At 45.1% G+C, this 12,969-nt stretch overlaps 1 protein-coding gene across 1 annotated transcript in view; it reads left to right on the forward strand.

Annotated features, from left to right (window-relative positions):
• The first annotated feature begins 236 nt into the window (after positions 1-236).
• Positions 237-12,969, forward strand: part of SLC12A3 (solute carrier family 12 member 3) — a 39,037-nt gene continuing 26,304 nt past the window's right edge. The window contains exons 1-11 of the mRNA XM_063312672.1: positions 237-587; positions 3,601-3,741; positions 4,378-4,453; positions 5,208-5,303; positions 5,742-5,881; positions 6,543-6,653; positions 7,498-7,609; positions 8,029-8,159; positions 9,320-9,404; positions 10,068-10,222; positions 11,933-12,040. Of these exons, the coding sequence (XP_063168742.1) occupies positions 264-587; positions 3,601-3,741; positions 4,378-4,453; positions 5,208-5,303; positions 5,742-5,881; positions 6,543-6,653; positions 7,498-7,609; positions 8,029-8,159; positions 9,320-9,404; positions 10,068-10,222; positions 11,933-12,040 (1,479 nt within the window). The 5' untranslated portion in view covers positions 237-263. The remainder of the gene's footprint in view (positions 588-3,600; positions 3,742-4,377; positions 4,454-5,207; positions 5,304-5,741; positions 5,882-6,542; positions 6,654-7,497; positions 7,610-8,028; positions 8,160-9,319; positions 9,405-10,067; positions 10,223-11,932; positions 12,041-12,969) is intronic.

The raw sequence follows: 12,969 nt of genomic DNA on the forward strand, positions 1-12,969 counted from the left end.
GTCTTTTTCATCCGTTTTGTCCTTAGGACTTAATACCAAATCTGTTATCATAGTCCTGATCAAGAACTGGAATTGGTGAGTGGCTGTTGCGATATTCCTCGAGGCTACTATTTTCAGCCACGAGCTCAGGAGGCTTTGAGCCCATTATTTTATGCCAGCTTGTTCCGGTTTTGTGGAATATAAAATCCCCAGGCATCTGACATGTTGCATTGCAGACCCCAATCTGCGCACTCCCCTTCCCTGTGATTTCAGGGGGAATTGAGATGAAGAGGGGAGGCCATGAAAGGGGGGAGCTGCCAGGGACCAGACGAGGGGAAGACCAGGAGCGTTTGAATGGCCGCTTCACCATTAGCACCCTGGTCAGCACCGAAGGCGGGGGCAGCAGCCACTACGGCCAAGCTGATGCAGCTCCCTATGACGCGGCCCAAGCCAGCCACTGTACCCATAACAGCACCTTCTATATGCAGACCTTTGGATATAACACCATTGATGTTGTGCCCAACTATGAAAACTACGCCAACACCAAGATCCCTAGTGAAATCAAGAAGCCAAGGCCAACGCTTGCTGATCTGCACTCCTTCCTTAAGGTACACTCCAACTAATTCTCCCTAAGGTATATTCCAGCAGGGCCCTTCCCTCCTCCTCCCTTCCCTTCCCTTCCCTTCCGTTCCCTTCCCTTCCCTTCCCTAAACTTTATTACTTCAGTTTGGATTCAACACGTTAGATGAACCTCACTCTTTATTATCTGGTTTATGACTTAGCTTTGTATGTATACTTATTATGTGCATATTTATTTATTTGCAATATTTATAACTCAACCCAATTCTGAAGGATTCTGAGAGGCATCCAGGAACACAAAAACCAGACTGGAGAACCAATGTAACACTAAAAATCCTCTAAACCATTAACTGATGTCCTCATCCAGATCACCTGGGTCAAAGGGTTTGAAAGAGCATAGCTTTTACTAACAGGGTAGGGGCCACATGTGTCTCTAGGTAAAGGATGTTCCAAAGAGTAGGGTAGGGGCCTACCATGGGGTCTACCACCAAATACTTTTTCATGAGATGTAGATTCTCAGCTGCAAAGAGAACCAACTGATTGATCTGGGACAGAATTAAGCTGATCATTCCCTTGAGGGGTTGTTCAGCAAATAGAAACTTATATACTTTGGGTGCATCACACAAGCAGATGATATGCTTGGCAAGGCCAAGGGAACAGAAGGTAGAAGAATGAGATCAAAGAAATAATTGGAATGTCCTGGAAAGACTTGCAAGACCAGCTGATGTGGTGAGCATTTGTCCACATAGTCACAAGGAGTTGAGCCCAACCTGATGGCACCTTAATAAATTATATGCAATCATTAAGAAATAGGAAGATTGTCATTTATAGTTGAACAAGAAACTCAAATGATGCTATGCCAGTCAGTCAGCCAAATCAATGTGCTCAAGTGTTTCACCAGAACTGGAGGATAGAGATGGGTGAGTAAGTAGGAATGGAGAAAATTATTTCAGGTTTTGCAACAACAACAACAACAACAACAACAAGGAATTTTGCCTATTTCTGCCCAATTATTTGGTGCAACCTTATATATGCCAACGTTTTTGAATGAGAGAGCAGCAGAGATGCCATCATCAAAACCATATGGATGTCTAATCAATGAAGTCAATTTGTCCATCTCAGCAAGTTCTGTAAATTTCACCAACCATTTCTCCATGGTGGGTAATGCTGAACCCTTCCATCTTTGTGCGCATAGTAATGTCGCCTTAATTGACTTCTTTGATTAGAGAATGGACAATATCTACATTTATTGGTGACTGGAAACCCCTTATGGACCTTTTGCATGAAAATGAAAAAAAATGAACTTGTGATTTATAGTTTTGATGATTAGACAGGATAGTTTATAGAAAGAAGAGTGTCATGATGTAACTTTAGAGGGAGAGTTAAAATGTATTTGTACTTATAACTGCTGTGAAGAATATCAGAAGCCACTTCTTTATACCTTTATATCCTTCTTTATATCTTTCTCTTTTTTTCCTACTTCCTTCTACTTTTTTTTCTTATTGCAGTTTTAGCTTTTTCTGTTTTTCCTTTTCCTTTCCTCTGTTCTATTTTAGTTTGTATTAGTTCTTATTAGGGCTCTTTGAAAACTGTCAATAAAAATTACATATATAAAAAAAGAACCATATGGATGCCCACCATTTTACAAAATAATTTTAGAGGATTTGTTTTGGGAAGAAGACAGAAATTGGCAGGGATCCCCACAGCAGCAAGGGGAACTGTAAATGACTAAAGTATGGGCTGAGGTGAAAAAAACCCATTTAGAATTCATCATTGTAGGACAGGAAGATACGAGCTCTGCGTGGAGCATGATGTTCTTGCATAGTTTCAGTAATGAAATGGCCAAGGGTATATAGGTGTCTAAGTGTCCTGTCTTCTATAATGCGGTCCTGTTTTATGGTTCAGCCCTCTTCTGCAGCAGAACATGATACACATACAAAAGGGTCAGAGTTTGCATTGCTGTGGCATGATGTTTATTGCTGTTGGAAGTCCTAGCAAATCCAGCATGCCTCATTAGCATGTGAATTAGCACGTAAATTGAGTTGTCCCACAATGCAACTCTAAGAAAGCTGTTTGTTGTGGAGAATGTTAATCAAGGACAGTTGAAGCATGGATGGATGTTAACAGTAGACCCTAATAAAGAGGACTGTTTTACAACAGGCAAGAAAACAAGACACAAAGAAAAATATGAGCTTGTAAACATTATAGGCACTGTGGAGTCCTTGGTGCTTTCTGAGCTTGGTTGTTTGCTTGCAGACATTTTGTAACATCATCAATGCTGGGTGTGAGTGTGGGGTTTGCTCTCTATTTATATATAGTAGCCTGCCCTGCCAGTGTTGGCAGGGGTGTGGTTTCCCTCTTGGTGGTTCCTTGATTAGGGTATTGTTTTCTGCTTGATTGTTCAGAAAAACCACACCATCTCACAAGAGATGATGAAGGTTGGGTAGGTTCAGCAGATCTGGGCTGCAAAAACCTGGACCACCCCTAGATGGCAGCCAAAATGGCAGACCCTACTGACTGTCTAAACCAGTGTTTCTCAACCTTGGCAACTTGAAGATGTGTGGACTTCAACTCCCAGGCTGAGAAACACTGGCCTAAAGTGACCACCAGAGGCAAACAATTCCAGTCTGTAGCATCAGTGGGTGAAAGGTCACTCTTATATACTGACCTTGATGACTCTCATGTTGACCCAGCGATTAGCTTGCCCTTTGGGGGATCATGTCCTTTAAGACCAGGGCTGCTGCTGCTGCTGTCTTTTCCCAATGGAAGTTCTGCTCAGCCCTTTCCTTCCTAAAACTGAAGCTATCAATCTGCAGTCTTCTCCTGAGCCTGCTCATGTGTTCTTTCTGTTTTTAGAGTGAAGTCCCCCAAGGGAGACACATTGAGATAATCACCCCATTGTTCCTGATGCTTCTCAAGAATATTGAAACCCCCACATTCTCCAAGGTTTTTTCAGCCTGGTATCTGTCCTGCTTTTCTTCCCCCTTAGCAAACTGTTGTTAAAAAGTTGCTCTTATGATCTGTGTCCATGTGTTTTTCCAGCAGGAAAATAGCCATCGGCACCCCCCAGGATATGAGCCCCACAGAAGTAATAGCTCCTCAGAAGAAGTGGCAGAAGAAGAGGCTGCTGAGGAGAAGCCCAAAGGGGAGCCTGTCCGATTTGGATGGGTCAAAGGAGTGATGGTAAGTAGCTTTCATAGACCCATTTGAACCTCACAGGAGCCTTTCCCACCCTCTCTGTGTTTTAGACTACAGTTTCCACCATCCTGAACCAGCTTGGTCCCTTTTAAAGGACAACAGGCTTATTTATTGATCGGATCAATTACCTGCTTCTCATTATATAATTTTAACGGTCCCAAAGCAGGGGTACAAATTCAACTTACATCTCCAAAGCCACAACATTACAGTTTTTTCAAGCCACAACACAACACGACACCAAAACAACCAGAACAAAAGACATCATAGTGGAGAGAAATTGCGTTACTTTTTATAAATGTTAAGAATATCCGTACGGCCAGAATATTCAAAGAAGAAAGGAAAAAACACAAAATAGGTACACAGAGAGACGCTCTTTCCCTAATGTTCTGTTTTCAAAATAGATACTTAGATTTCCCCCCCCCTCTCTCTCTCGTTCCAAAAGCAATTGATTCTGCAGATTATTCAAAACAAACAGAGAAAACTATTCCCTGGTGGTGCAGCAGTCAAGCAGATACTGTAAGGTAGTTCATTATTCAGCTAACTGAACTGAACGTTGGCCTTTCTTGAAGGCCTTTCTTCTGTGGTCCTCCCCATTTACCAGCTGCTGCTCCTGCCTTCTAGATCCGTTGCATGCTTAACATCTGGGGTGTGATTCTGTACCTCCGGCTACCTTGGATCACTGCACAAGCAGGGATAGGTAAGTCCTATCAAATTCTTTTGCCCCCGTTCTCCTGTCCTAATTCCATGAACAATCCTTTGCATCCTCAGTAACTGGGTTGGTTGATCTGGCACTTGGGGAATTCTTTCTCCCTCTTCCAGAGGAGAAGAACAGAGGCTGGTCTGGTAGGACGCTGACCCAGGAACTTTGTGTTTTAAATCAAAATGCACAATAGCCTTGTGCAAGCAATTTCACAAATTGTTCTAGGTAGCAGCAATGCCCTTGTGCTGGGGAGGGAAACCTCAAGAGTCTCTTGACTTCTCATCCCTTTCTGTGATCTTTGAAGGCCCCTTTACTCATGAGTGCTGATGGCTGAGATACCAATGTCCCACCATTTCTCATTGGGAAACCCTTGAAAATTGCAGGGCAACTTCTAACTTCAGCAGATTACAAGGTTTTCCATATCCTAGGACTTCTCACTGGGCAGTCCCAAGCTCTACCTCTCCCACCAGTTGTGTAGCTCATGGCTCTCCAAAAGGTGCTTCACACTGATTTGCAAGTTACCTTGCATGGAAGACAGGAGAGCCTCTCCAGAAGTAGAGCTTTGATTCACCAGATATGAAAGGGAAATCACTGACATGGTAGCCCAGGAAAGTAAAGGGGGTGAAGCGAATTCTAAAAATATGGGAATGCTTCAGGATAGAGAAGGAAAGGGGAGTAGAAACCGGAGAGCCTCAGGTGAGTAAATGCCTTCTGGCCCACGGTAATTGAGATGACTTGTTTCACTTTGCAGCGCTGACGTGGCTGATCATTCTGATGTCTGTGACTGTGACCACCATCACAGGACTGTCCATTTCTGCCATTTCCACCAACGGCAAAGTCAAATCAGGTAGTAATTTATCCAGCAATCAAAGAACAAGCAAAACCACTGGGGTGTGCACAGGGTGCCCTCCCAGATATTTGGACCACCTCTCTCATAATCCTTGGGTGGTGGGCCATCTTAGCTATCATGGCTGAGTGGGTTCACACAATAGGCTTAACCTGGCCCGTTAAAGATTCAGCAGCTGCATTTACAGTACGTATCAGGCATCACCCAACAGCGTTCACACAGACCTCATTGGGCCCTTGTGTCTCTAAATAAGAACAAGAGCATCACAGACCACCCATGAGAAATTCACCAACATTTCCCCCCTCTCCCCTTGAAGACAGCAAATTCTTCTCATCAAACTGAAGGATAATTGGAATGAGGAAAACATGCAGGTAAATTTCCCTGCCTGGTGATGGTCTGAAAAGGGAGTGTGCCAATTGCACTGTTCCCATCTCTTAGGTGGGACTTACTTCCTCATTTCAAGAAGCCTTGGGCCAGAGCTGGGCGGCTCCATTGGTCTCATCTTTGCTTTTGCCAATGCTGTGGCTGTGGCTATGCATACCGTGGGCTTTGCAGAAACGGTGCGGGACCTGTTGCAGGTAAGGTGGGCCCACAATGGGAGGGACTGTTGGGAAGGGCTCTTTCCAGTCAGCTGGGGGAGGTGACTGCCTCACTTGACTGGTTCAGGTTTCCATTGCTCCTGCACTTCATGTCATGGGAGATAGCACCCAGCCAAGGCTGATCTTGAAAAAGCAGGTTAGTGTTTGGGTGGGAGATCTCCATATACCTCAGAGCTATAGACTAGGCAGGATTGGGAAGTCAAAAAGACATCCAGAAGAAGCAATATCTGTCAGCCCTTCAAGGTTGTCCAAATTAGGAAACCAGCTCCACAAGAATGACACTTGATGAAGATAGGCTATTGTAACCAAATCTTGCAAGTCTGATGTGTTTTCCCTCCCCTCCCCCTTAAACCCCATTGAGTCAGGGAGGAGCAAACCTGAGCCTCTTCCTAATCTTATCTCCCTTCCCAGGGCTCAAGGAATGCTTTTGCCTTCTAGGATTTACGCGGCTGGAATATCTGTTCCGCTATTGAGCATTTCTATTCAGGTGTTGGCTTTTCAACTCTCTTTCCCTGGACCTTCTAGGAGTCTGTCAGGCCCTTCTGCTTTCTTTAATCTTGAGTTCCAGCTGTAGGGTTGTGGACAGTCCCTTGGCCCAAAGATTTGCAGGTGACTGATGCTTGGGTTTTTCTCTCCAAAGGAATATAACTCAAGCCTGGTGGACCCTACCAATGACATCCGCATCATTGGGGTCGTCACTGTGACGGTGCTGCTTGGAGTTTCCTTGGCTGGGATGGAGTGGGAAGCTAAGGTAGGTGTGTTATTGTGGGAAATGGGGAAGATTAGGGTGATTTGGGAAGAAGCATCTGTAGAGGGGGTTGCAAGTCAGGAATGGGCAAAGTCAACTCCCCTAAGAGTGGGACCAGACCTACAGATGGGGGAGGTCACCCATGTTCAACCTCTTTTGGAAACCCCTACCCTCTCCCTCTTCCACTGCCACTACAAATTGGGGAAAAGGAGCTTGCTCTGGGTAGAGGTCTGAACTGAGATTTTGCAGGTAGCTTTTCAAAAACAGGTGGAGGGCAATATTGTGTAGATTCAGTTTTCATAGACTGGCATTCTTCAGATATATTGGCCGAGACTGGCAAAGGATTTGGGGAATTACATCCCAGCCACCTCTGGATGGTCTCAAATTGGGGAAGGCTGGTAAATGAAGAGCAGTTGCAAAATTCCCCCACCCCAGATTGGAGCAGCCGTTCCCCTCCTCACCAGCTCCTTTCCCTTTTGTTGAATCCTGAGTTAAATAAACCCAAGTTGAGAGCATTGTGCCATGCTGGCTGAGGAGGATGGAAGTTTAAAAATGATTAAGCTGGAGGGAATCAAGAGGGAAGAAGTTGGCTGCCATGTTGGTGAAGGATGTCCAACCTTTCTGAAGAGCTCCCAAGTGGATGGCGAGAATGAGTGCTGTCAGCAAACAGATCTAGATGGTCACTCAGGTTAGGCATGATGGGGTTTGTAGTCCAACACCCAGAGAGGGTACTGAGTTGGGGGAAGGCACTGGCCATCTAAGCTAGTGATGAAGGAGACCAGATTCGAGCAGGTTGATCTAAACTCTACAAACTGCCTTTCACGCATTGTTTGCTTGGTCTTGCAAGGCTCAAGTTCTCTTTTTCGTTGTGATCATGATTTCCTTTGTCAACTACATCGTGGGGACAATTATTCCAGCCACCAAGGAGAAGCAGGCCAAAGGATTTTTCAGCTACCGAGGTGAGTGGGAGGGACGGGGGCTGAAGGAGGGACAGCTGGCAGCTGAAAAGCTCCAAGGCCCTTTGCTTTGGTGCAAGGGGCGGGCAGAGAGACTTGTCTTCTCTGATTAGCAGCCCCTTTCCCAGGTTTTGGACCAGACATTTTTTAAACTTGCATTTAGAGCTGCCAGCTTTGATGGATGAATAAACGACTAATACTTTAAAGGGAGTGCAAGCAGGCGCAGCAGCAGGGAGGGTCAACAAATCAATGGCAGCCCCAAATACATGGTGGAAGCTGTGCCCCTTCAATTTGTGTGCAAGAGGCAGCACATGGACACGGCTGTCCCTTTAACTTTTTTGCCCTGCCCCCCGTCCATGGACATCCCTAAGTGCAAGCATAACATTACACACCTGATCACTCTATTTTTATTTTGCCTTCAGCCAACATTTTTGCTCAGAACTTTGTTCCCAGCTGGCGAGGGCCTGATGGCAGCTTCTTCGGCTTGTTTTCCATCTTTTTCCCATCAGCCACCGGCATCTTGGCAGGAGCCAACATTTCAGGTGATTTGAAGGTAGGCCTGGTCGGCTGGGGCCACAGGGAGGTGAAGGGGTAGCTGGCCGGATGGGGCACCCTGGATTAGCTGGTGTCATCTGCATGCCTCAATATCTGTATTCACACTATCAAGAAAAAGAGAATGTCAAGAACCTCATGGGCTGTCCTAGGAATGGATGGAGCCATTATTTAATCAGGGGTGCCTAGTTTTAGGAGAACTAAGGCTTATTTGCTTAGTGACTGTAACTGTTTGCAACCTGCCAAGGATTTGAAACCTAGTTTGGACGGGAGTCATTTAGTAGTTTCAATTTCCCAGTCAATGAATGACAGATTTACTTGTAATCTTTCTAACCACTTGCATCCCCTACCAACATCTTTTTCTGCCATGACCCCAAGATGTTGCCTGCATCTGGACTCCAAGCCTGTGAGTGAGACAGCCTTAAATCAACTTTAGCTGTAATTAGTTAATGCCAATTCCCTCCCTTTATTTCAACACATCCAAGGGCGCCTCAAGCATATGAAATTTGTTAGACTTGGTCATCCCAGACTCTGGAGTGTAGTGATGGTGAAGATAAGCAGCCAAGACAGGAGAAGAATCAGCAATGAAGTCCGCAGAGTTCATGTTGGTTTGGTTTTCATGACTCCAGGGTAGTGCAGAGCAGTAGGGAGGAACTGCACTGTGACCCAAATAAATTCTATTATATTTAGGTATTGCATTAATATCTTGCTTTGTCTTGGGGAGCTGAAGACAGCAACTTTGCAATGTCCCCCATTTTAAACATGCAACAAACCAGCATCACCCTCCAAGGTACTCTGGGCTGAGAAGGATTGTCCCAAAGTTACCTTCTGAGCTCCACAGTCATGTAGAGGCTTGTAGCTGGGTTACCCTGCTCTCAGGAGCACCCACAGGGAGTGGAGTGTCAAAAAGGTCAAGATGGTGGCCACGGCCATGCAGTCAATCAAAGCTCCACCCCATTTTTAATTGCATCGCAGAGATAGGGCTTCAGGTGCATGCTCACCATCTTGACTTCCTGATCATCACCTCCCCAGACACTTCTGCCTGGTCCAAGCCCAGTAACTTGACTACTAAATTTTAAAGTATTGTATAGAATATTTTGGGGTGTGTGGGTAGTGTCAGTAGAAGTGAGTTGTCAAATTGTCATTTATTCCCTTGGCCAGGATCCCGCTGTGGCAATTCCTAAAGGAACCCTCATGGCTATTTTTTGGACAACCGTGTCATATCTGGTTCTTTCAGCTACAATTGGTATGTTTACGGATAGGGAGAACTAAACATAGTAAGACAAAATTGGTATGGGGTGAACTCAGGAGCACCAAGTAGCTTACAAAGCTTTTGTCATTTTTCTAATTCACTAGCAGGCAAAATAGCTGAATGAGGCTAGGGACAGGGGGTGGGAAGAAAGCGACAGGGGTCTGCATTTGGTTATCCTTCTAAGAGGAAACACGAGCAGAATTTACAAGTATTTAGATATGCAGATGCTTTTCAGGTTGAATTCTAGACTCTCCAAAATGATGAAACAAGTGGGGACTTGAACATTTCAACCCAGTTGTTGCACCAAGCAGAACTATGTCACACATCCAGTGCTGTTTTTCTTGGATTTCTACTTTGTTTGGTGATATAAAAGTCTTAATGTCCATCTCTTCCTCCTCCCACGAGTCTTGATCTCCCTTGATCTTGGTTCTGCGGTGTCTTCTAAAAAGCTGGAAGTGCTTCACTAAGGGCAGGGAGCAACCAGAGAATACGGTGGGAACGTTGGTTCCACTGGCTGGGAGTGTCTTCTGCCTCTTTAGATGGTCAGTACTAGCTGTGGTGAATGATGCACAAAGTTACAGGGATCCTCACAGGAGTATGCACTGGAAACACGGAACGGAAAAGAGGTAGGAGATTAACCTTAATGGTTCTTCCCAGGTTCGTGTGTTGTCCGTGATGCGTCTGGGAGTGTTAATGACACTGTCCTCGCTGGTTCTGTGGCCTGTGAAGGCATTGCTTGTGACTACGGATGGAATTTCACAGGGTGTGCTCAGAGTCACAGCTGTCAATATGGGCTCATCAATTATTACCAGGTACAGAATCATGGAGCTGTAGTGTGTGGGTTGGAAGGAGGTCACCTAGTCCAACTCCCTCCTGAGGGCTGGAATCCATTGCTACATCACTAGAGCTTTTCCACTGCTAAAGGTATGAGTTTGATCACTCTTCGGGAGGAAGAGAAGTTGCATTTCCTATATTGTGTTTGAAACCCTGGTGATTTTGGAGTCAGATATGGTATCTCTTTTCTGCATGCAACTTTTCCAAACTATAATCCAAACCTACCAATTTGGGAGTGGAATCTTCAGAGGGCCCCAGATGCTTTGTCTGAATCTGTCACTCTGGAAAGATTCGAGACAGTATTAGACAAGAGTATCGTACTTACTGGTGGAAGGAAGCCAGAATCAGCCTCCTTAGATGGTAGTGACATGCAAGGCCATTGAAGCACTGATCTCTGCCTTCTCCAACTTGGCACGCCAAGATATATTTGGACTACTATACTCATCATCCCAAACGAGTGTGGCTGGCTGGGAAATCACCGGAGCTGTGAACTGACCAGATGCTCCTTTTTCCAGACAGAGGATCTCACTTGGTGTGGTGGAGGTCAAAATAATGCATGGACCCAGGACAAAGAAGTACATAGGCCGGGTCAGCATTTAAATTTGATTAAATTAAAATAATTTAATAAATATAATTACTCCCCATGCATTTATTTATTCTCCTCTGGGTTGCCTTCTAAATAACATTTTAGTGCCAATGTTTGGAGTTCTATAGCCCCCACGGAGTGCAATACACTCTGGATTCACTGGAATCCCCAAGAAATCTCATTCACCCATAGTCCTCTATATCTAAATGCGCTAGTCAGACTTCTGGTTCCCATAGCCCAACAGAGTGCACCATTTTCCAGCCTTTCAGGAAGAAGCTTTTTCTAAACTCCGTTGGGATTGACAACTTGGTCGTTAAGCAAAGTGGTCGCTAAGTGAAACCTCAACTGTACTTATGACCTTACTTCAACTTTCCTTTGCATTACAGACCTGCAAAGGTCATAAATGCAAGAATTGGTCACAAAGTTACTTTTTCATCACCATGGTAACGGTGAATGGTCGCTGTATGAGGCAGTCACTAAATGAGGACTACCTGTATATTGCTTTCAATGGCACAAAGCTAAGCAGCGAACAATGAAGCAATATAACAGTCTTAATCAACCTAAATAAAAACCATAATAAAATAAAGAATATTCCAGTGACACAAAAACTATCTGAGGCCATCATGAATAGCATTATCTGAGCAAGAACGTGAGCAGCGGATGCTGGAACACAGGGGTCAATGGTAAAAAAACCTGCTTGCCTTGGAGAAAGTCTCCATGACAACTGGGGTTTGTCCCAGTGGATACACTAAGCCAAATGGACTTCATCTAGGCCAACTCTTTTACTGACAATTAGTGGTTGGTTGCAATTATCTTTGATGACAGAAAATAAAAACCAAGACTGGGTGCAAAGCTGGCACCTGAAATATCCCATCACAATCATTGCTCTGTGGCCATTCTCTGTTTCTGCACAATCCTATAAGAAAAGGTAAAAGACAGTAATTGAGGGCATCATTGTCCTGGAAGTGACCCTTGACTTCCAAAACTAAGTGTTCTTGCATCCATTAGTACCACAATGGGGGGAGGGAAGACTTCTGTGCCTTTTTCTGTATGCGCAATGCACATTTCAGATGGGATTGTCCACCTTCTGCTTGTCCCATAGTCCATGAGCATGGTTTCTGGCTTTCCCCCTCTCATCACCGCTGGAATATTTGGGGCCACCCTCTCTTCAGCTTTGGCCTGCCTCGTCTCAGCCCCCAAAGTCTTCCAGGTGAGGCGCATTATTGATCTTGCTTAAGACAATAAAACTCTCCCCTCTTTGCCCAGGGTCAGGTTGCCAATTTGGCCACAGAATCTGAGAGTTGGAAGGCTCCAGTGCAGGAACTCAGGCAGAAGCTTGCTAGAAACATGGTGGCCCAGGTTCTGCTCGAACGCCCCTAGCAAGGAGGAGCCCACCAACTCTCTAAACTGGATGGACGTAGAACTTAATGAAGTAGGTGTTCTTACAGGAGGGAGCTTCAGCTCCTAACACAACTGTCCAGGCCTCCAGAAGCGTTACCTAATGACAGCTAGTTATGTCATTCTGCAATATGGGAAGACATAGGATTTTCCTCATGGTGTTCTGAAGATGAGATAAGGATTGTCCAACTTTTCATACATCTCACAGCTAGTATTCTACTTTTTCTGGCCTCAACCCAACCTACCTAGGCTGAGTTGTCACAGAGATAAATGTACCCCCTCATTAATTCCTGGGAAAGGTGGCATATAAATTGAACAAATAAATGTTCATAAAAAATTTAAAAAATCATGAATATGGATCTGTGACATGCTTTTGGCATGTCTTCTGCTTGAGAGGAATTATTCAGAGGACCTTTAGTAAACCAAAAGGAGAATGAATGGAATTTGGCCATTGAGGATGCAGAGCAAAGGGTCAAGAGCAGAAACCAGGGAGAGGAGCAAAGGTCTGTCAAAACCAGAAGCCACAATTTCTTATGCTGATCATCCTTGCCCAACTGCTGCCCTCCAGAGATGCCCTGCAGTTCCTTGTTTGTTGTTTATTCGTTTAGTCGCTTCCGACTCTTCGTGACTTCGTGGACCAGCCCACGCCAGAGCTTCCTGTCGGTCGTCAACACCCCCAGCTCCCCCAGGGACGAGTCCGTCACCTCTAGAATATCATCCATCCACCTTGCCCTTGGTCGG

This window comes from Candoia aspera, chromosome 11, assembly GCF_035149785.1.
Source record: "Candoia aspera isolate rCanAsp1 chromosome 11, rCanAsp1.hap2, whole genome shotgun sequence".
Classification (NCBI taxonomy): domain Eukaryota; kingdom Metazoa; phylum Chordata; class Lepidosauria; order Squamata; family Boidae; genus Candoia; species Candoia aspera.